Below are 25,011 nucleotides of genomic sequence, written 5' to 3' on the forward strand. Positions count from 1 at the left end.
AAGAATGTCATGGGTATCCTTATAGGGATTGCATTGAATTTATACAATGCTTTCGGTAGTGTTGCCATTTTGACAATGTTAAGTCTCCCGACCCATGAGCAGGGGATATCTTTCCATTTCCTCATGTCCATGTCCTCTTTATTTCCTGAAGTAGCGTTTTGTAGTTTTCTTTGTACAGGTCCTTTACTTCCTTAGTTAAGCTGATTCATAGGTACTTGATTTTCTGGGGAACAATTGTGAACGGGATTATTTTTTTCATGTAGCTTTCTTCTCTCTCACTGTTTGCATATAGGAAAGCCCTGGACTTTTGGGTATTGATTTTATAGCCTGCAACTTTACTATACAAGTCTATTGTTTCTAGGAGTTTTTTGGTGGAGGATATTGGGTTCTCTAAGTAGAGTATCATACCATCTGCGAATATTGAGAGCTTGATTTCTTCCTTTCCTACCTGAATGCCCTTAATATCTTTTTCTTGCCTAATCGCTATTGCAAGTACTTCCAGTACTATATTGAAGAGCAGTGAAGATAGTGGGCATCCTTGTCTTGTTCCTGATCTTAGGGGGAAGGCTCTCAGTTTTTCCCCATTGAGAATGATGCTTGCTGTAGGCTTGTGATAGATGGCTTTAAGTATGTTGAGGAAAGTCCCCTCTATACCCATTTTGGCTAGAGTTTTCATCATAAAGGGGTGCTGGATCTTGTCAAGTGCTTTCTCTGCATCTATTGATATGATCATATGCTTTTTATCTTTTCTTTTGTTGATATGATGGATTATGTTGATTGATTCCCAAATGTTAAACCATCCTTGCATCCCTGGGATGAATCCTACTTGGTCATGGTGTATGATCTTTTTGATGAGTAGTTGGATTCTATTTGCTAGTAGTTTGTTGAGGATCTTTGCATCTGTGTTCATCGGGATATCGGCCTGTAATTCCCTTTCTTTGTGGTATCTTTGTCTGCTTTTGGTATCAGTGTGATATTTGCTTCGTAGAAACTGTTTGGAAGTGTTTTTGATATTTCAATTTCGTGGAAAAGTTTAAAAAGGATTGGGAGTAAGTCCTCTTTAAAGATTTGGAAGAATTCACTAGTGAATCCATCCGGGCCAGGACTTTTGTGCTTGGGGAGACTTTTTATTACCATTTCAATTTCCTTGATGGTGATAGGTCTGTTCAGGTATTCCAGGTCTTCTTGGTTCAGCCTTGGGAATCTGTAGGAGTCTAGGAATTTATCCATTTCCTCGAGATTTTGATATTCTGTGGCATAAAGCTTCTCAAAGTACTCCCTGAGGATCCTTTGAATTTCTGTAGTTTCTGTTGTAATGACCCCCTTTTCATTTCTGATTCGGTTTATTAGGGTTTTCTCTCTCACTTTCTTTGTGAGTTTTGCTAGAGGCTTATCAATCTTGTTAATTTTCTCGAAGAACCAGCTCTTGGTTTCATTGATCTTTCGGATTGTATTTTGGGTTTCCATCTCGTTAATCTCTGCTCTGAGTTTTATTATTTCCTTTCTCCTGTTCGGGTTGTGCTCCTTTTTTTGGTCCTTCTCCAAGCTCTTAAGCTGTGAGGTTAGGTTACTTATGTGTGCTCGCTCCTCCTTCCTGAGGAATTCTTGTAGAGCTATAAACTTTCCTCTTAACACAGCTTTTGCTGTGTCCCATAAGTTTTGGTAACTCGTGTTCTCATTTTCATTCGTTTCTAGGAATCTTTTGATTTCCTCTTTGATTTCTTTTCTAAGCCACTCGTTGTTCAATAGAGCACTGTTTAATTTCCAGGTGTTTGATTTAGTTTTCTGTTTTTGTGTGTGATTTACTTCTAATTTCAGCGCATTATGGTCTGAGAAGATTGTTGATACAATCTCTATCTTCTTAATTTTATGGAGGCATGTTTTGTGGCTCAGCATGTGGTCTATCTTGGAGAATATTCCATGTACGCTTGAGAAGAATGTGTATTCAGCTTTTTGAGGATGAAGTTTCCTGTATATATCTACTAAGTCCCTTTCTTCCATTGTTTCCCTCAGATGAAGTATGTCCTTGCTAAGCTTGAGTCTGGTTGATCTATCCAGAGGTGACAAAGCAGTGTTGAAGTCTCCCACTAGTTTTATGTTGCTATTGATGTCTTTTTCCAAATCTATGAGTAGTTGTTATAAGTACTTTGCTGGTCTCTCTGTAGGTGCATATACATTTATTATTGTAAGTTCTTCCTGTTGTACAGATCCTTTGATCAATAAGAAATGGCCTTCACTCTCTCTTAGGACATTCTTCACTCTGAAAACAATGTGGTCTGATATTATGATGACTACCCCAGCTTTTTCATGGGAGCTGTTTGCCTGTAGGATTGTTTTCCAGCCTTTGACTCTGAGTCTGTGTTTGCTTTGACTATTGATATGTGTTTCTTGCAGGCAGCAGAATGTTGGGTTCAATTTTCTAATCCATCCAGCCACTCTATGTCTTTTAATTGGTGCGTTTAGCCCATTGACATTGAGAGAGATTATTGTTATGGGATTTTGCCCCATTGTTCTATTGAAATTTGATGTATTTGAGGGGCCTGCCTTGCCTTAAAGTAGCCCATTTAGTTGTTCTTGTAACCAATGTTTTGAATCTATGAAGTTCCTGAGCTGTTGTTTTTCTGTGAAACTGTGTGTTGTTCCTTCTACTATGAATGAGAGTCTTGCTGGGTAAAGTATTTTTGGAGAGGCATTTATTTCACTGAGTTTTTTCACTATGTCCCACCACTGTTCTCGGGCCATGAGGGTTTCATCAGAAAAATCAACTGTGAATTTTAAGGATGCTCCTTTGTAAGAGATTTCTTTCTTCGATCTTGCTGCTTTCAGAATTTTGTCTCTGTCTAAGGTTTTGGTCATTTTGATCAGAATGTGTCTTGGGGTATTTTTATTCGGATTTCTTCTAGCTGGTACCCTTCGGGCCTCCTGAATGTGGTCACAAGTTTTCTTCAGCTCTGGGAACGTTGTAGCAATGATGTCTTTGACAGTTTCTTCTTCATCAAGGTTTTCTTTCTTTCCCTCTGGGACTCCAATAATTCTTATGTTACCCCTCTTGGCTTCATCACGATCTTCTCTTGCCATCTGTTCCCGAATTGTGAGTCTCTTTTCCATTTTCTGCTCTTTCCTGGAGAGTCTCTGAACTTGATCTTCGAGCTCACTGATTCTGTTCTCAGCAGCCGTTACTCTTCTGCTGAGGCTTTCCACTGAGTTTTTCAATTCGCCTACCAGGTTTTTTAGGTCTGACATTTCCAATTGCATTTTCCTCATTTCTGCCTTCAAATCCTCTTGTCTTTTATTGACATTGCTTTCCATTGTTTCTTTTAGTTCCTGAAGCATCCTAAGTAGCTCCCTTCTGAATTCCTTGTCAGAGAGGTTGTCTAACACTACAGTACTGTTGATGTCTTCTGGGTTAGCCTCTTCAATAATAAAGTTTGGTGGACATTTGCGTGCCTTTACCATTGTAACAAGTGTGGTTTAGTCCTTCACGTTTACTGTTACTATTATGCTTGATATGTAGTGTGAGTTGAGATAGGCTTATGAGTTATTGGCTACTGTGTTTCTAGTGGCTGAGCTAAAATAGAGAAGATTCCATCTAAGAAGGTAGCTTATGGTTCCTAGGGCATATGTAGTGAGAGAATATTTCGTGGCCACGTTAGTTGCTGCAGGTCCGGAAAGTCTCCCCGCGCTGGTACCTGACTGGAAGAAGGAGAGGGGTCCCCTTTATTGCCGAGCCGTGGGGCTCAGTTCCCTTCCCGCACAGATCAGGGGAAAAAAACGGCTGTGCTATGAGATCGAGCTAGCTGCGCATGCCCAGAGAGTCCCAGGCCCTGGAGGCGAGCTGTACCTGATTGGAAGGAGGAGAGGGATCCCCTTCAGCTTTGTTGCCGAGCTGTGGGGCTCAGTTCCCGTCCCGCGCAGATCAGGGGAAAAAAACGGCTGTGCTCCAAGATACAGAGTTTTAAAATATTTCTAATACATGCTTGGAAGATAATGAATGTACAAGAAATGGAATTTTAGATTTATAAAACATGTTTCATTCTGTAACACTGCACTTATTTAGAGTCTAGTATGATAGCCAAGTGAGTGGACACTTGCCTTGTCTTGTAAGTGGCTGACCAAGGTGTGGTTCTTGGCATCCCATTTAGTCTCCAGACCTCTGCCAGAAGTGATAAATCAGTGCAGAGCCAGCAGTAAATCTTGAGCACCACTGTATGTAAAGCCCCTTCCCCTAAGAAGTTTTCTAATGAAGTTTGTAGAGCTAAGTATGTTTAATTTTTAAGGTATATAAAGAGGACTCACATCTTGCCCCTAACATAGTGTTTGAGTTCGTTGGATAGTAGTATTTTCTCTAAAATTTTGTGCTGAATATTTTAATTTGAATGCCACTATTTTATGCTTCATTAGCATAAATCAATGGAATCTCTGGTATGGACTCTGGATGCATGGATAAAAATGAAATAACTGCGTTTAAGCACCAAACCATAAAATATGGTCACAGTCACGGTCCTCCCTTTGTTCATCGATTTGCTCGGGCGGGCCCAGTAACGTCTCCATCGTGAGACTTGTTGTTACTGTGTTTGGCATATCGAATACGTCACGGGTAACTTGCCAGGCTCTGCTGTGCAGGCGAGATGCTCTCGGTAGCTTGCCGGGCTCTCCCAGAGGGGCAGAGGAATCAAACTCGGGTTGGCCATGTTGGCTGCATGCGAGGCAAATGCCCTACTGCTGTGCTATTGCTCCAGCCAATGATCGTCTCATAACTTGCTTTAAATGGATTACCTAAAAACAACTATGAAAATAAATCTTGGGAGATGTTCCCAAGCATTACAGTTTTATTTGAATCTGTAAACTCTTTGAGAAAAGAATATAGCTATTATTAATTAAAAAAATAAAAATTTATTTTAAAGTTAGTTGGGCTGGAGCAATAGCACAGCGGTAGGGCGTTAATGGGAAAATTTAGAGATAATGCAAAAGCAGTCTAGAGGAGCAAAAAAGGAGCACAAAATACTCATTTATAAATAAATATAAGTTTACTTAAAATTATGCAAATTGATAATGATCAGTAATATAAACAAAGATGAAAACAAAGAAGTGAACAAAACTATCTGCCAGATCTCTGCTATACTGAATAATAAGTTTCATAGTTCTTTTCGGTTAGGCAACAGTCTCAGAAAGTATGACTTGCCTTTTTCATTTTGGGGGGGATCATACACAACTCTTCTCAAGGTTAACTCCTGGATTTGCTCAAGGATCACTTCTTATAGTGCTAGGGGACATTTTGGGGTCAAAAAAAACGAACCAGGTTTGGGCAATTGCAAATACCTTACCTGCTGTACTATCTCTTGCCCAAGAAAATATAATTTTCTCGGGTTAAAAGAGTCTGTTTGCATAGTTTATCTGCTTGTTTTATATATAAGGAGTCTGTTCATATTACAGATATATGCTAATTTAGTAATTGTTCAAGAACAGTCAAGGACAAGACTAGAAGAAGTTTAACTTCAAAGCTTAAACTGCCATGCTCAACTTTATATCCATAAAAAAGTATGCATGTATAGTAATGATCTGCTTAGAGCTGCATAGTATTTATTATGCAAAAATAGCAAAACCTCATGATTCATTCACTGTTGGGGAATGGGAGATGGGTACACTGGTGATGGTTATGGTATCAAATTATGAACATAAGAAGCCGTGTGTAAAGGTATTGCAATCCACAGACTTTCAGTTAAAAATTAAATAAATATATATGTTGATCTCCACATACTTCGGGAGTCTTTCTCATATGCATATTTGCATAAAGATCATTTAAAAAAATAGTATTTTCAAACTTCCCATATGTTACAGGACATGTTTCTATTAAGCAAACTTTCCTTGTGTTACTCTAGCAATTTCTTATCCTCAAAATGGAAAATTTGAAAATGTAGAAAAAGTAGTGAAAAATTACAATAAAGCCTCAAGCCACTATCATGTCTTCATCTCCATCCCTTCTATTTGTCATTCACTTATGAAATCAGTGAAATGAAAACACAATCTCTTTGTAAGACTTAGATTATTTACCACACCAAGAAATGAATGCATTTCAAGTAATGAAATGCATGAAGAAGCATGGAAAATGTTCTTAATTAAGAAAAAGGTAGGTGGTGGAGCCACAGTACAGTGATTAGGGTGTTTGCATTGCATGAAGCAGACCAGCGTTCAGTCCCTATCACTTCATATGGTCCCCTGAACCTACCAAGAGCGATCCCTGAACACAGTCAGGACTAAGCTCTGAGCACTGTCGGTGTAGCTCCACTACCTTCCCCACAAGAAAGAAAAGGCAGATTTTCAGACTAATATATTTGAAATAATTAAAATTTTTCTTTTAAATTTTTGTCTATCTAAAATTCCTATGTGGATAAATCAGTTGTCAACTATAATAGTAGGTTAAAAAGTAAAGTAAAGGCCCTCCCGTTGATCATCGATTTGCTTGAGCGGGCCCAGTAACGTCTCCATTGGAGACTTTGTTGTTACTGTGTCTGGTATATCGAATACTCTCGGTAGCTTGCCGGGCTCTCCGAGAGGGGCGGAGGAATCGAACTCGGGTCGGCCATGTTGGCTGCGTGCAAGGCAGATGCCCTACCCGCTGTGCTATCGCTCCAGCCCAAAATTTTCCTCGAGCGGGCCCAGTAACGTCTCCATTGGAGACTTTGTTGTTACTGTGTTTGGCATATCAAATACTCTCTGTAGCTTGCCGGGCTCTCCGAGAGGGGCGGAGGAATCGAACTCGGGTCGGCCATGTTGGCCGCTTGTAAGGCGAATGCCCTACCGCTGTGCTATGGAAAAAGTACTGTTTCGGTTTTTACTTTTTCTCTCATGCTTCTATGTTTATAACTATCACCATGTTCTTTAGTCTAACTACTTACCTTCATCAAGAAGTTCATATAATATATTCCAGCTTCTTGTTTAGTGTTCCTGTCTGATGTTGCTTTGCTTGAGCTATGCTTTGCCAAATTCTGATTTCAATCCTGCTTAGCAAGGCTCATAATATTGATGGATTTAGAATATAATAATATTAAAAACATTTTTAATCATGTGTAATTAGGCTACCGAGGAAATGTGATGCCAAAAATCACTAATTGTGAACATAAGAGAAAATGTCCTTAGAGTACTAGAGGAAAACAGTGTGGTCTTAGTTTGGGGGCATATAGGTATGGAAAGAATGGTGAGAGCAGTTAACAGTAAGAACTCTTTCACTTAATCCCTTAACTTCCCGTTACTCGGCGATTTGCTCGAGCGGGCACCAGTAACGTCTCCATTTGTCCCTGTCGCATGCTAGTGTAGCCCAATGGCATCTGTTAGCTCTGGGATCTGATCGCTCAAACCGATCGTTCAAGATCTTGACGAAGAATTCTGACCATCTGATAGGTGGGAGGCCACGTGGTCTTTTGACATCCCGTGGAATCCAGTCAGTAACAGCTCTAGTCCAGCGGTCGTCTTTAAATTTCATTACATGACCAGCCCATCTGATTTTTGACACCTTGGCAAAGGAGACAGCGTCCCTGATTCTTGATCGTCGATGGATGTCGGAACTCCGGATTTTTTCTCTCATTTGAGTGAAACGTGATATTCCAAGCATAGCTCTTTCTATTCTTCTTTGGGAGACCTGAATAGCATTCTCATCCTGTTTGCATAGGGCCCAGGTCTCTGAGGCATATGTTAATGCAGGAAGAACAGTGGAATCAAAGAGATGTGCCTGGAGCCGGAGGTTCTTCATCCTCTTAGCTATTTCTTCGAAGTTCTTGAAGGCGTTCCAAGCCGCTCTCTTCCTCCTGTGCAGCTCGGGTGCCAGGTCATTTGTCATGTTGACTTCTCGACCTAGGTACACATAGCTGTTGCATTCGGAGATGGTCGTTCAGTTGAGAGAGAATGGGGCATCAGGAACGAGGTTGTTTCTCATAAACATTGTCTTCGTAAGATTCAGCTGTAGTCCTACCTTTCCACACTCATGGTCAAAGTCGGCCAGCATTTGTGCCGCTTGACTGATGTTTGGTGTTATTAAAACAATGTCATCAGCAAAGCGGAGGTGGTGTAATTGCCGACCATCTATCTTCACTCCCATTCCTTCCCATTCCAGTCATCACATGATGTTCTCGAGGATGGCACTTAAGAGTTTCGGTGAAATGGTATTACCCTGCCGAACCCCTCTCTTGACATCAATGATCACTTCTTTGTAGAATGGTGAGATCCTGGTAGTGAATCCGCAATACAGCACACGTAGGATCTTGATGTATTGGGCTTGAATGCCCTGATTTCCTAGGGCTGCAATGACCGCTTCCTTCTCAACAGAATCAAAGGCCTTCTTTAAATCAATGAACGTTAAACAGAGTGGCATCTTGAACTCCCGAGAAACCTCAATGAGTTTGGTTATTGTGTGGATATGGTCGATGGTGCTGAATCCTTTGCAGAACCCGGCTTGCCTGCATGGTTGTCCTTCATCTAGTGTTCTGCCAATGCTATGTAGGATGACTCGAGTGAAGAACTTGTAGATGACAGACAATAGGCAGATCGGGCGATAGTTGCCAATGTCATGGATGTCTCCCTTAAAGAAGAACTCTTTAAAATGTGAAAAAAAAACCACTACTTTGTTTTAAAAGAAAACACTACTTTGTTTTAAAAGAGTTTTAAAGAACTCTTTAAAATGCGAAAAAAAAAAACCACTACCTTGATGCAATATCTAACCCTCCATCTTCCTAAAAATTAAGCCACTAAGAGTAGGGAACTGGGAATGATTTCTATCTATGGCAATTGAAGAGTTGTCCGCTAAAGCAGTATTTCAGGCATAACACTACACTATCACTTGAATTCTAGTGTGTGGATTTCTAGTCTGTTTCAGAATGTAGACTACTTGATGGCAAACTACCTGATAATTTTATTTTGGAGGCTTAAAGAGTACCTTTACAAAAACAATCAAGAGCTATAATGAGCTTATTAAGAAACCAATTTATAGCATTACAAGTTAAGTCAGGAGCAATTTCCACTGATAACCTAGTTTGCATTGTTCAAAGTATAGGGGGTTTGAGTGTCTAATGCAGTGTCAGTGAAAATTTTTCTGCTCTCTGAAAGCAAAACATCTGAGTACAAAGAAAATGCTCTGTAATCTTAAACATACTGGGGATGTGGATCAGTGATAGAACCCATGCCTTGAATGTGAGCGGCCCTGAGTTGGATGCTTGCAACTGCAAATGTATAAATCAACACATTTATTTGTCATGTATTACTTGGACATAATTTAAAATGCACTAGTAAGGGGTTTGGGAAAATAATTAAAATGCATTACTTAATATAGTATCATGCTCTCCTAAGCTTCATTTATGACACATGTGCTTGTGTCAATGTAAGTATATACATAATTTGTTGACTTTTACATTTAAAATTTAGGTTTGTATTGAAGATATACAATTTTTATAAATAACAAAAATAAACCTTAAATTCAGGTATACTGCTAATAAAATTTTTTATAGAAAACTAAGTGTTTGATTTTATGAACATGCTTACAACTGTGACTTTTTTATAAATTGAAAAGAGACATAATTGTTTTTGACTATGGTGCGTTGGGAAAGTATCAACATGTGCATAATTTAAACACAATTATGATAAAGTAGAATTAACTTGCTCATCTTCAGATCATTCAATTTATCCAAGCTAAGCATTAAATAATGCATTATTTACTATTACCAGGAGCTATTAAGAGCTGCGTGATGATGAAATGACAACTTATCTCTGTACTCAATATAGACTAAAATGTAATTATATAAAAATATGGTTTCTTTGAATAGAAAACTTCTGAGTGGAGAACATTGTCCAGTATTTTCTTCCATTAAATTTAAAGTATTATATGTATATAAATATTTAAAGTGTATATATGTATAAAGCATGCATATCACATAAACTTACTTTGCTTGTAACACGTTCAAAGACAAATTCCTCCAGTACTAAAAAAATTCTAAAAATGGGCTCTAAATAGCTCGATCACAAATGTTTCTAAAGTGCTGGTCTACAGCTAAGAAAAACCTCACAAAAGCTAAACAGCAAATCTTTTACAAGATTTTTTTTGAGGAGACCTTTTTTTTTGTTGTTGTTGTTTTGTTCACATCCAGCTGTGCTCAGAGCTTACTCCTGGCTCTAAACTCAGGGCTTACTCCTGGCAGGCTCAGAGGACCATAGCCAATGCTTGGAATCAAACCTAGTTTGGCTTCATTGAAGGGAAATGTGTTACCCTCTGTACTATCTCTCCATGCCCTAAGAAAAGATATTTAAATATTTTATTTTTTAAATAGAAGTTTAAATAGTTCAATACCCAACTAAACCTTAAAGAAACACAATCAATGGTCTTGAGTTAAGCTTATAGACATATATTATATAAATATAAATGATACAGAGATCTATAAGAAAAAAATGTGTCAAAAGTAGACACTAGAAATAATATTGTTTATTGTTGTGACTTTAGGGTTTAACATATATAACTTCATGCTTATTTTATAGCATTCAATCTTTCTCCCACGGTAATGATTTAATGTTCAAAAATAGATCTCGAGCTGTATTTTCAATCAGCTGCCGTTCTCACTGAGGATAAAGTACATCAGGTGCCACTTTTGTGAGATTATTCCAATGAAAGGACCTTAATGTGCAGTGCTACTAACTTTTAAAATGAGCTATAAGTCAACAGTATTCATTTTGGTGGTGTTCCATTTCTCACTTCAAGCAAACATCCTGGCTAGAGATCAGATTAAAAGCATCCTTACCATCATCATACTGGCCCACGCAGACTGCCAAGAGAGAGCCTAAAACAATCCCCGAAGCTATGCATTTCCAAGGACAAAACTGCTGTAACATCTTCTATCAAATTCCACTCAGGATTGATCTGAAATAACAAGAAGAAGAAAAAAAAATTTGACAAGTTCATTAATCTGTTATAAGCAAACAACTGTCACAGCACAGAACAGCTTTAATGTCTTCATAGTTAATTACCTGTGCCATGATATCCTTTAACAAAGTAACAGACTTGTTTAACGCAGGGGAACTCTTTATCTACAAGAATTTGCAGACAAGTATTCTCCAAGGAAAGATAACTTTTCTGTTTTTTTTCATTTTGCAAATGAGTACACTGAGAATTTAACACTGGATATATCAGAACCTTGTCCTTTTGTATATTGAGACACTCTGAGTGAATCAAATGTTAATCAATTTAAGTTACTCAATGTCCCCTGTCTGTAGAATGCCGCAATTACATGGTATATATAGAATAAAGCAGTAAATAATTTGATATGGTAAAATAGTATCTTATGTGAAAATTCTAATGGATATTTGTTTTAGACAGTTATGTAAGAAGAATTCATCATGAAAATATTTATTGCTTTTTATAAGATGATGAAAGTAATACTTAACTATGCCAGATACGCTGGTTTGTATACCACCTATATTTCTCACATCTGTCTTTTGATGCATTTGGAGGACTACTATTTTAATTTCATTTCCCCCCACCACTCCATCCCCACCTCCTCACTCTAAGTAAATGAATTGGATGAGTTAGAGGTAGCTGGTAAATTTTATTGGAAGGTGTTCTTGGTGTCTTTGTCACCGAAGATATTTTTCCTATAAAGTTCTCAAAATAACTCTGATGGTAGCTCGTGGTATAACATCACATGGAAACTTGGATTTGAGAATTCTAACCTTACTGCCTTGAAGTGGTATGGAGACAAATGGTGGTGTGGGAGGGGAGGTAAAGAGAGAGGGCAGGAGGCAAGAGAGAGAGAAAGAGAAAGAGAGCAGGACTGAGAGACGGTGAATGCTGTGATAAACTGTATTTTCTGGGTTTATCTATTTTTCTTTTCTGTTTTGGGTTAAGGGTAGCACAGCAGGGAGTGCTCAGAGGCTACCTCCAGATTTGAGCTGACTTGGGGGTGGAGGGTTGCTCTGGAAAGGCTCCGAGAATCATGGCAGGCCTGGAGATTGAGCCCGAGTAAGATGTGTTCCAGGCAAAATGCCTTAACCCTTATGCCATCTCTCCAGAGAGACTATACGGTTTGTCTGAACATGTATGCTAGTGCTTAACCTCTGCCACTAGGTAACACAAGTGGGGATGCAAACAAGTGTTTTCTCAAGTCTTCTGATTTTCTAGACAATGACAGACACACAAATACAAATGTATGATTGTTCAGTGTTCACTTCAGATGATTGTCCAGCTACATTATAGACGGAATCCTTCTGGCAGGACATGCTGTTCTTAGGGTCTGTGGTTTATGATGTCTGTCAAGTATTCTTACAATTACACTGCCTGTGAATAGTTCATCACAATGTACAAAAAAACAAAATAATTATGTTTCAGGTACATTTTTCACTCACCTTACTTTAAACTTCATTGTCAATCATATAAAGTTTATTTGTAAAACTGCACATGTAAATATATCTAGTTTGCTTTAAAATTTCATCCAGGTACATATATATATATATATATATATATATATATATATATTTAAATTTTTTAACTCATAACAACAAATACCTGTTACGGTTCAAAGATCTTTATTTAATCACACACATTTTTAAGTGCAAACTAATCATCCTGTGGTGTTAGTTTTTTATCTGAAATAGCAAAGGAGCTTTCCTTTTTACCTGATCTTCATAACTATTTTCCCCTAATTGGTAAAAAAAAAAAACTCAGCTTTTGTTTATATATTTTATTCTCAGAGATGGCCTTAAGAGAATCCAATCATTGGACATAAAGGATAAAGAAAAATAAAAGCTAGCAAGAGTGTTACTGTATAAATCAGTGTCTAAGAGCGTGACTTTGTTTGAAATTAGCATGTCAGTTTACTGGTTATATGACTTTGAGTAAACTAAATAGTATCTCTCACTTTCTCACATTTTGAATCGTAACTATGGAGATAAAATAGCACCCATGATTAAGTTATATTGAGAATTTGGAACACAAATGACTATAAACATATGTTAGAGGAGTATTGCCGTAGAAGTGAACACTCCATATAGCTGAATATGAGCATTTTGACTCAAGATATAAAGCATCATAAAGTAACTTAAATTTACATTATCTTAATTAAACAGCATGATTTATAAGGTAGGTAACTCTGTGGAGAAAAATAAAATTCGTGGTTCAAGGTTACAAACTGGTGTGTGTTTGAAGAGATGTTGAACATCTGTCAGCCTGAAGTCTAACTTGCTTCAGTCTAATGAACAGAAAACAAGTTTCTCTCTTCATACTAGCCCATGGACTGGCAGTTACAATCACTGTGTAGAACACTGGTTTTCAGCCTTTCTATAGCTACTGACAGGTGGTTGAAGATCACTGTTACAGACTATGGGAAACCCAGTGCAATTTCATTCCTTTGGCTCAGTTAAGTTTTAGTGTGAACCTATGTGAGTTCCAGTCTGAACATATAAAAATTTTTTCCAGTTGCATACAAATACTTGTTATACAAATACTTGTTATACAAATACTTGTTATAAACTGAGAGAATTGTTTTCAGGCCAAAGCTTTTGGATTTAAAGAAAAATAAAATGGTTTTTCCTACAATCTAAAACTTCACATAGAATTATTTCCTGTTGAATTCTAGAGATAAAAATGACAGTAGGTTAGGACAAGAGAGAGAGTACAGGGGTAAGGAACTTCCATGTGGTCAACCCCTGATTCAATTTCTAGGACCTTATAGTCCCCAGATCAGTCCCTGGTTCAGATATGGGGTGTCGAAGCACCACCTTTGCAAGATACTATCTCCAGCACTGTGGGTGGGAAGTTGCCTTCCGTCCTTCCTGCCCTTATTTAGAACCACTTCCCCGGTTTGCTGAATAATAAACAGGAAGATGTCACAGGTTTCCAAGCACTACTTGGGACCCCTCTGCCCAAAGAGCAATAAGTTAGTACTTGCTAGTATTTGCACCCTGCCAAGAAAACAGCTAGCTAATCCACAGAACTATAAGACAATCAGTGTAGCTATTTTAAGTCACCAAATTCTTGTGGTAATTTAGTTTAACACTAAAAAATAAATATATGGGAGGCTCTGAAGAAAAATGTATGTATGTAAAATATCAATTAGTTTTAGGGTTGTACTGAATTTTCAAATGATGTGTCATAAGGGAAGATAGAAAGAAAGAGGGAAATAAAACAGAAAAGAATGTCCCAGCACAGAGTGAATGCTGTTTCAATAAAATGAAGTGAGGAACTTTTAGCACTAGGGTACAACTAAGCATATTTTTACAAGTTATCTGTGACCAGACACTCATGGAAATTTGATACATAACACCATTTTCCTAGAATTACATCATAAAAGTATTTATTAACATTAAAATTTGGTTTATTAAAATATTGGTTTAACTGAATTGGTCAATTCTCTTGAATTTATTGTTATGTTCTTAAATAACATTTACTTTATAGATGAAACGATCACGGCGAGCTACCGGGGCCTTGCACGCAGCCAACACGGCTGACCCGAGTTCGATTCCTCCGGCCCTCTCGGAGAGCCCAGCAAGCTACCGAGAGTATCTCACCCGCACGGCAGAGCCTGGCAAGCTACTCGTGATGTATTCAATATGCCAAACACAGTAACAACAAAATCTCCAATGAAGACGTTACTGGGTCCGCTCGAGAAAATCGATGAATCAACGGGAGGACCTTGACCAAGTTATAGATGAAACAAAAATATAAAGTTTTAATATTTAAATCCAAACTGCCAATCTTTTATACTCAATTATAACTGAATTTTATGTGTATGCTAGAATAACAATACAAATAACAATAACACAGAAAAATGAAATAAAAGTAGGATGCACAAATATGTTTCCAAGCTGTTTAGTTACTAAGAACTGTTCTTAATCATAACTGTTATGTAAACTAGATAAATAATCAATGCAAATTTTTGTTGTTTTTGGACTGTAGAAATACAAATGAACATCCAGTAATCACCCTTTATTTACACAATGGAGTCTGTATTAGAATAGTCTGAATTTAGAAAATGAAGAACTGTATTATATTTAGGAATTGTATTCTATGCAGTGCAAACAAGAAATTCAATTTAAAAGATGCTGACATTTAAAATTTTATTTATTCTCTTATTTATTTATTTATTTTGGAGCCATATCTGGCAGTGTCAGGGATCACATTTGGCAGTGCTTGTGGGACTGTATATTGTGCTGGGAATCAAAACCTCGGTTTGCCACATTCATGGCAGGTACCTTACCTACTATACGAACTCTTGGCCCTCCTCATTTATTTTTCAAATATTCACAAAATACATTTCTATGAAAAATCTTATCTAACCTCTCACTTTAATTGAAAAGTATGTTCTAGAACTTAGTCACATTATGCTGTTTACTTTTTCCATTACAAAAACTTGGCAGGAAATAAGATTTTAATAATAGTTACTTAGTTTTGTTGCAAATTTAAAAATAAAAGATTCATAAGTTCTAATTTTAAGAAATAATTACAGTGCCTAATGACATGTCACATAGTACTCTTTAAAATTTTAACTAGTTCTAGATCTGTCCTCATTAAAACATCGAAAAATCAGTAAAGCATGCCATCTTATTACAAATAGTTAGTAACTGTAGAAAAATATTGTTTACAATGCTTATATGATGATTTAGATAGAGAAACTCACAAGAGTTACACTATTTGGGAAACTGTCTTTTAATTGAAAAGTACTCATATTTGCCTTAATATTAATAAATATAAAATTTATAAACTAAAAGTAAATAACTAAAACAACTTTATTCATTGTATAATATACTGTTTCTCATATATGTGTATATTCTTACTGTCTATATGTAATAAATATATAATTCATAACATCTTTAATGTGGAAAATAACAGAATGTCTAATTGCTCTTTTGAGATTTAAAATCAAGTAACACTATGTTCATCTGCCATTGTCCCTCTTTTTTTTATCATAATGAACCATAATATTTGACACCTATTATAGGAATTATTTACAGCTCATATTTTATTCATTGTAAATAGGGATAAAATGATCATGTGCTATGAGGTGCAGTGTATTTTTTTTTTTAACTTTTGGAAGAGGAATCTCAGGCAATTCTCAGAGTTCTGCCAGCACGACAGCTGCAGTACTTGGAGGCCTTCATGACTATACCTAGCAGTGCTTGTGGCCAGGTAGCGCAGAGAATTAAACTCTAGGTCTCATGAGTGAAAAAGATATTCTCCAAAACTTTGAGCTATCTCCGTGTTATCCCTAGATAACATGTTTTATGCATTGCTTGCATGGCGATTACAAGAATTTTTAGGTAAGATCCTTGGATGACTGATTTGGGAACTACTTACAATTTTTGAATTGAAAAAGTCTTTAAACAACTAAATGTGTTTCATACTCATAGCATAAAAGCTGACTATTCCATTCAAAACATATTGATTACTGATGTTTTTAATAAAATTGGGAGTTACTATGCTTTTTATTTCATACTTTTCTTTCTTCTTATGTAGTTATTTACTTGGTTAGCTCCTATCTGTATGATTCCATTTGGAGATAGGGGCTTGGTTCTAATTAGTTTACACTCAACTCAATGCTCAGAGATCGCTTTGGCAGTACTCGAGATATTATGCAATGCTCTGGATTGGATCCAGGTTGTTCATACGTGAAGTAATTGCTTTTACCTTTTTACTCTCTTGCCCTATTTTTCAAATGAATGTCAGAATATACATTCCATAAGGAGAAGAACGACAATAGTGGTTGCTCAGGAATGAGTGAAAGGGAGAAAGAAAGTAAATCACATAGGCTTAGGAAAGGATGTTTTAGAGGGAAGGAGGAAGTACTGCTAGATGGCATGGAATTGCAGTTTATTTTTTTAGATTCCTCTTTTTCTAACAGTGGTAAGAGCTGTACAGTTATGAGAATACTAAACACTGCTTAAGTTAAATACCTTAATGGATGACTTATATAGTATATAAATCATATATCAATAACATTCTGTGTTGATTATGTTTCACAGAATATCTTACCAAATAATTTTTGGTCAGTTTTTGACATACAGATCCACAGATGTTGAAAATAACTCTAACATCAGTGGTTATAAAATTTATCTCATCTCATGTTAAAACAGATTACTAGGACAACTGTCTGAGCTTTTAATTTAGTACATCTGAGAAAATAAAATTAAAATTAATAAACAGAATAAATTATATAAAATTTTCAGGGTATAATTCTACATATTCAACAAAAATAGACAATACAACATGTCTAAGAATACATTCCACTCACTTCATCACTAAGTTGAGACAAATATTGAAACTGGAAAATAATATCAATCCTCTCATAATTACATTAAATTTTGAAATTGAAAATATCTTTTTAATAAATGAATATATATAACATTTCAACAGAGAAATTAGATCTGCTTAAAAAGAATCAAATACAATTTTTTTTTACTATTGCCAATATTAAAAAAATTTATTGTAGTTTAGGAAGTTCTAACAGTGTCAAAATTTTCATTTCTATATAAAATTACTAAACCCCATCACCATCAAAAGACCCATGATCCTCCACCACTGTCGCTAATGTTTCTTCTAATCTGGTGCCCCCTCCTGCCACCTTGGCCCCCACTGTTTTGTTTATCAGTGCCAAGGAACAGTCACTACCAAGCACTGTTTTTTTGCTCTCTTGTATTCAGGCTTTTATTTTACATCAATGTGTGAGATCACCTGGCATTTGTCCTCATTCTGTCTAATGTTGCTTAACATGATGCCCTGCAATTCTAGATACATTGCAGCCAACTGCCTCATTTCATGCTTTCTTAGAGCCGCATAGTATTCCACAGTGTAAATATACCACAGCTTCTTATTTTTAAAAAGCTTGTACTCAGCATCCAACAGAACCGCCCCCCCATTCTACTATTAAAACATTTCTTCATATTTTCCATGTAGCTTTTGTAATTTTTATGACCTGTAATTGACTTTTTTTTTATACTTTTCTTATACTTCCTTTGGCAAAGTTCCTATGCATTGAGTTTCTCATTTTAGTGAGTATCATTAGAACTGTTGATTTGAAGTCTTGTGAGAGTGACCTGCAATGATTTGTAGATTAGGACTTCTTTCCAGACTATTGACTTGATCAGTCAGTAGTGACTAGTGACTTTCTTGGCTGTCTCATTATGCCTGTTGCTCCACGGGGCCTCAATAGGAGGATCAGTAGCTTGTACTTGAGTGCCAGGAGTTAGCAATTGGGGATTTAAGAATTTGAAATCCGGGGCACCTGTGTTAAATCTGAGAGTGTCTGCAAATCGGGAGAACAAGATTGTTTGTGCCCTGCAGCCATCATGGTGGCTGGTTACTTAGATAACAGAGCAGTTGGGACATAAGTTCCAGGCTGGATGGATCTAAGAGGAATTTGAGGCCTTGTTCCCAGTTAATGGCAGAGCCTGCGCTCTGGGAGTGGCAGGGTGCAGACTTGATCAGTTGAAGGCAGGCAAGAAAGCAGGCAAGGCGGCCTCAAGATACATTTTTTTCCCCTTTATTGGAGCCCCACAATATATGATATATTGTCTTCCTAGTCGTGTGGCTGATTTTCTAGCAGTCATATGTGGACCAGGAAAAATCAATTCTGTTTGTCTGCCCTGAGAAAGGAACACAGACAATTCTCTCTCTCCAGCTACCTCAGTTATTTTTGATGGGCAGGTTGATCTCTCCTCAGGAAATTGTTCTCAGGATTTGTAACTATGGAGAGTGCTATCCAATTAGCATTGCTATCAGCAGTGTATAGAAATGCAAAGAAACTGTTCCTGGACAGTAATTGCTCCTATTTACACTTCAAAGAGTCTTGCCTCTTATTTCAGTGTTTTAACTATGAGTACTGTTGTATTTTATAGTTTGCTGCAGGTTGACTTTAGGTTGACCTTGCGACCACTCACTACTTTCGGACTAGCCTCTCAGAGAGCCCGGCAAGCTACCGAGAGTATTCGATATGCCAGACACAGTAACAACAAAGTCTCCAATGGAGACGTTACTGGGCCCGCTCGAGCAAATCGATGATCAACGGGAGGGCCTTTACTTTACTTTACTATTGTATTAGGGTGCCAGGTATTTAGTCCGTACTGTCTCTGCTGCCCAGAATAAAGTTCTCCACCTTAGAAATATCTTCTACATTGTGATTTGAAGATCTATGATGGGCTTTTTTTTCTTGGTAATGGCACTTGTCTTTTTCCAGTGCATCTGGGTGATGTGTGTGTGTTTTTAATTCTAGCTATAGACATTTTGATTGGGAGGTTTACAAGTTAGTTTCTGTGTAGATCAACCGAATTTTGGTTGAAAATTTTCTGTAACTGTGCGAGGAAGTAAACACAAACTCTTATTTGACTATCTTGACACTGGCCCTCTGCTTTTCTTATATTTAGTGAGAAATTATGGATTTTATTTATCATCTAGGATACTTACAGAAATAGACATACAAAAGTAGGGACTAGATAATAGATAATTAGTAAAAGATATGCAGATAAATGGGTGTTTATATTAGAAGCACATCAAAACTCTCTTGATTTTTGTTGTATATTTATTTTTATCTTACAGCTTTGTTCTTATGGTATATCTATAATTTCCTACAGGTGAAAATGTGAACATGAATATTTTAGCACAGAAAAAAATGTGACTGCATAAGAAACATGTAAACCCTTCATTTATGCTTAAATAACCATGATCATAATTTATCTTTCTAATTGACTCTATGTTTTAGTGTAATGTTGAGTTCTTTTTGTTCTCAGAAAGGTCCTAGTAAAGAAAAATAATAAAAATACAATTTTATTTCATTCATGTCTACAATATATTGCTGAAAAAAACTAAAATATATATTATCTTGAATATTTGAATGTTACAAATAATAGCACTGAATTCAGAAGTCAACATTTTAAATATTTAACTATTGTGTTGAAAACAAAATGAGTACATATTAAGTTAATTTAATTTAAAGGATCAAAATATATATGGAGATATAAGTTGAACCATTCTCCTTCTTAATTAACATCCATGTCCAAGTAGGCAATAATCACTTTGAAAGAAAAACTTTCCCTCTTAGAATTAATACTGAAGTTCAAAGTTTCAAATTTTTAATTACAACTCATAAAGTATGCAGCACAACTTTTCAAAACTATGAAAAGTCTCCATTTTTACATGATTCAGCAATATATTCTTCTTATAAAAATATCATTAATGAGTACTAGCTTTCATAAAAATTAATAGCTAGAAACTCTTTTCCCCTTCTTCCCAGTTTCAGAGATGAGTGAATAAATCACAATCAGGAACCATTTGTGTATGAAAGGAATTTGGAGCCTTAAGATGAGAAACTTACTAATGTGGTGCCCGTGGCTAAGAAGAGTCAGATATTATGGATGATTTTGAAGATGCAATTTTAATAATTATTAAGGTGGTATGAATTGGGGTAACTAAAAAAACAAATTCCATCCTTCCATTTATACCCACTAATGTGTCATAAATATCAAAAGCATATTAATATATTGTAAAGGGGGATACATTAATATTTTTAAATCAAATATTGTTATATAAAGTAAAAATTAATCTTAAGGTGGATGAAAGAAAAGCTAGATAATATGCATGGCTATTTTAAGGGTTTTAAGCCGTTATATTATTAAATATACATAACCACACTGCATAAAGTAGGTATTAATAACACAGAATATAGAATATATTAGCACTGTAGCACTATCCTCCCGTTGTTCATCGATTTGCTAGAGCAGGCACCAGTAACGTCTCCATTGTGAGACTTGTTACTGTTTCTGGCATATTGAATGTGCCATGGGAAGCTTGCCAGGCTCTGCTGTGTGGATGGCGTACTCTCAGTAGCTTGGCCTGGTTCTCTGAGAGGGACAGAGGAATCGAACCTGGACTGGCTGCATCCAAGGCAAATGCCCTACCTGCTGTGCTATCACTCCAGCCATAGAATATATAAATGGGAAAAATTTTGTTAAGTGCATAGTTTGCTGAATTCAAACACTATTGGGGCCACAAAGATGATATTGTGGGTAGAACACTCACTGTCCTTGTCCTTTCAATTCCACACACCATGTGATCCACAGAGCCCATAGGAGGGATCCTGAATTCAAAGCCAGTAGTAAGCCCTGAGCAGCACTGAGAATAGGCTAATTCCCCTCCTCCAATTAAATGAAACTATTACAATATTTGTAAAAGAAAGCATCCATTTATTGCCAGCATACTTTTAAAAGATAATACATAAATTTTAGTATGAATTATATAATGCCAAATTATTTATGTTCACCTATTTTTATATATGGAAATTTGCCAACAAAAATATGATTGCTTATTCTATTCTATTAGAACATGGTGCCACAGTTTTAAACCCTGACTTTAAAACTGTGTCTTTTCACAATAACTATGTGGCCAGGCCCTGCGCCAGGCTGTTTCACTTGGGGAGTCCCAAAGGGGGGTGGGTGAGACCCCTACCTGCCCCATGGGACCCAGCCCAGACAGCTGAAAACCTCCAGAACTCAATCACTGCCATGCTCACAGTGTTCTCCACAGTCTTGGGCCAAGCCTCACCCACGGGTGAACTTATTCCTGGACCACACAGCCATGACAACTCATATCTTATACCACCCATACTCCAAGAGTACCACACTACATTTGATAGAGTTTAAAGTAAGAGGCAATTGGGACTGGAGCGGTAGCACAGCAGGTAGGGCATTTGCCTTGCACATGACCGACCTGGGTTCGATTTCCAGCATCTCATTTGTTCCCCCGAGCACCGCCAGGAGTGATTGCTGAGTGCAGTGCCAGAAGTAACCCCTGAGCATCACCGGGTGTGACCCCCCCAAAAAAATAATAATAAAGAGAAATAAAGTAAGAGGCAATCAATCTTAGAGGGATTTATTTTTTTACAGACACACACACACACACACACACACACACACGTATGAGCACACAAGGCTCAACCTTTAACAACACGATAGTGATCTCCCATAGAAGGGTTGAATGGCTTAATGGCCCCCATGGTGAAATACAACAATCTTCAGAATCTTTCCTCTAAGGAAACATTTTTGTAGCATTTTCAGCAGTTTTTCATAACAAACAATACAAAATAAATTATTTTGGTTCCGCTTTGGGGTCGGGATTGGGGTTCAAGATGGAAATATCCAAAATTTGATGGTGGGAGGGTCTAATAGTGGTGGAATTAGTGTTTGAATATTAAATGTAATAAAATATTGTGAACTACTTTATAAAGCACTGTAGTACTGTCGTCCTGTTGTTCATCGATTTGCGCCAGTGGGCCCAGCAACGTCTCCATTGTAAGACTTGTTGTTACTGTGTTTGGCATATCAATTCGTCATGCGGAGCTTGCCAGGCTTTGCCCTGCGGGTGAGATACTCTCAGTAGTTTGCTGAGCTCTCTGAGAGGGGCAGAAGAATTGAATCCGGCTGGGCCTGGCTGGCTGCGTGCAAGGCACACGCCCTACACGCTGTGCTATTGTTCCAGCCCACTTTATAAAATAAAAAATATTAAAAACAGGAAAAATAAGTGTGGCTTTGGGATTGAAAGTGTGTTCTAGAATAACAATCATATAATCATATAATCACAGCTCTCCCTGTACATTTAGGGCAACAGCATTGGCATCACATAGAACAGAATCCCACTCCTGCTTTGGAGCACTTAATTCTATCCAGTTTGTTTTATTTTCTTTATTATGTTAAGGTAGTATATTTATGTCATTATCTATTTATTTGATTATATATTTATTTTCTATTATATATTTATTTTCATAATTGTGTTGTCACTATGGTCTCAGGGCACATAACTATATTTTAGTACTGCTATTGTCAGAATTACCTCAAAAAAAACTTATAGAGATACTAGTTTCTTTTCTGACTTTCTGTTTGCTGTTCCACCATGTGAGGTAAGGATTGTCTTCTACTAATATCACTGGCCTATTTCAGAACAGGAGGTAGAGTCCCTCCCTACTAGATAAGACACAACCACCTCCATATCCGACCTGCCCCATATCAAGGACCCACACCATAAGTCCTGAATTGTAAGGCTACTTACACAGCTTTACAACAGATCGACTCAACAAATGCTGTGACACTCACAGTTATACTTCCTCTCATGCTGTGAAGAGGGATAGAGAATATAAAGAGCAATCTCTAGCTTATTTCCTCAGCAAACTCCAGGAGGTTAACTACAAAGACTTCCCCCAGCACTGCAAGAATACTAAAAATGCAATGGCTAAGATATGTAGAAATTCACCAAGATCAATAAGCAAAATAAATTATCAGTGAAGACATAAACAATACCAGTAAATCCTCTGACAGTGTCTTTAGAGACACTATGATGGTAATGTTCAAAGAGCTCAAAGAAACAATACCACACGTTGTCAGAAAAACAGAAAAAAAATATAGTCAGAATGAACAAAAACTACTACAGTCATAAATATGTGTATATAATATATACACATACACACTTCCCATTTTTATCTCAAATATTTGCTCTTAATTTAAATGAAGCGGTCATCAAAGCCCTAGCTAAACAGGGCGTTAAAACTCAATACATCAGAATCCTCCATGAGCTGTATTACGGATTCACTACCAGGATCTCACCATTCTACAGGGAGGTGATCACGACGCCAAGAGAGGAGTTCGGCAGGGTGATACCATTCCACCAAAACTCTTCGGTGCCACCTTCAAAAACGTCATGTGACGACTGGAATGGGAAGGAATGGGAGTGAAGATAGATGGTCAGCAACTACACCACCTCTGCTTCACTGATGACATCCTAATAACACCAAACATCAGCCAAGTGGCACAAATGCTGGCCGATTTCGACCATAAGTGTGGAAAGGTCGGAATACAGCTGAATCTCAGGAAGACAATGTTTATGAGAAATGGACTCGTTCCTGACGTTCCATTCGCTCTCAACGGAACGAACATCTCCGAATGCAGCACTTTTGTGTCCCTAGGTCGAGAAGTCAACATGACGAATGACCTGGCACCTGAGTTGCATGGGAGGAAGAGAGCAGCTTGGAGCACCTTCAAGAACGTTGAAGAAATATCTAAGAGGACCAAGAACCTCTGGCTCTGGGCACATCTCTTCCATTCCACTGTTCTTCCTGCATTAACCTATGCCTCAGAGACCTGGGCCCTACGAAAACAGGATGAGAACACTCTCTGGGTCTCCCAAAGAGGAATTGAAAGATCTATGCTTGGAGTATCATACTTCACTCAAGTGAGAGAAAGAAATCCGGAGTTCTGACCTTCATCGATGGTCAAGAATCAGGGATGCTGTCTCATTTGCCAAGGCATCAAAAATCAGATGGGCTGGACACATAATGAGATTTAGAGATGACCGCTGGACTAGAGCCATCACTGACTGGATTCCACTGGCCGTCAAAAGATCACGTGACTGCCCACCTATGAGATGGTCAGACTTCTTCATCAAGACACTAAATGATTGGTTTGAGGCTATTCATGTTCCTAGAATGAGCAGAAGTCATTGGGCTACACTAGCATGCAACAGCGACAAATGGAGACGTTGCTGGCGCCCGCTCGAGCAAATCGATGAGTAACGGGATGTCAAGTGATCAAGAATTTAAATTAATCAAAGTTTACTGAAATAAACAATCAAAATCACACAAAATTCCAGTTTAAACACACATTGATGATATTTACATGTATTCTCTATTGTTTTAAATTTAAAGATTAGAAACGTTTTTGTAACTTTCTTTGCTATGTTAATAATTTTATGCTATATTTTTGTGGTTATACTTGTACTGATGTTTATATTTCATGTAATTCAATTTTATAATCACAAAAGTGTCTTAAGACCCTTCAACACTACCTTTGCATAACTTCTATTCCACTACTTCCCCACACCCTTTTGTGTCCTGCTTGGTAGTGCCGGTTTGTAACCTAGGGCTAAGTTTGTCATCATTTGATATACTCTAGTCCCTTATTTTGCTTCTCTATAACCCTCTATAAACAGAAAAGTGAAATCATATAGTAGCT

General features: G+C 37.3%; 1 protein-coding gene across 1 annotated transcript in view; it reads right to left on the minus strand.

Moving 5' to 3' along the window:
• PCDH15 (protocadherin related 15) overlaps positions 1–25,011 on the minus strand; it is a 743,595-nt gene that overhangs the window by 627,352 nt on the left and 91,232 nt on the right. Inside the window, exon 2 of the mRNA XM_056120664.1 lies at positions 10,776–10,894. Within this exon, the coding sequence (XP_055976639.1) occupies positions 10,776–10,866 (91 nt within the window). The 5' untranslated portion in view covers positions 10,867–10,894. The remainder of the gene's footprint in view (positions 1–10,775; positions 10,895–25,011) is intronic.

This window comes from Sorex fumeus, unplaced genomic scaffold (genome assembly GCF_029834395.1).
Source record: "Sorex fumeus unplaced genomic scaffold, SorFum_2.1 ptg000043l, whole genome shotgun sequence".
Lineage (NCBI taxonomy): Eukaryota > Metazoa > Chordata > Mammalia > Eulipotyphla > Soricidae > Sorex > Sorex fumeus.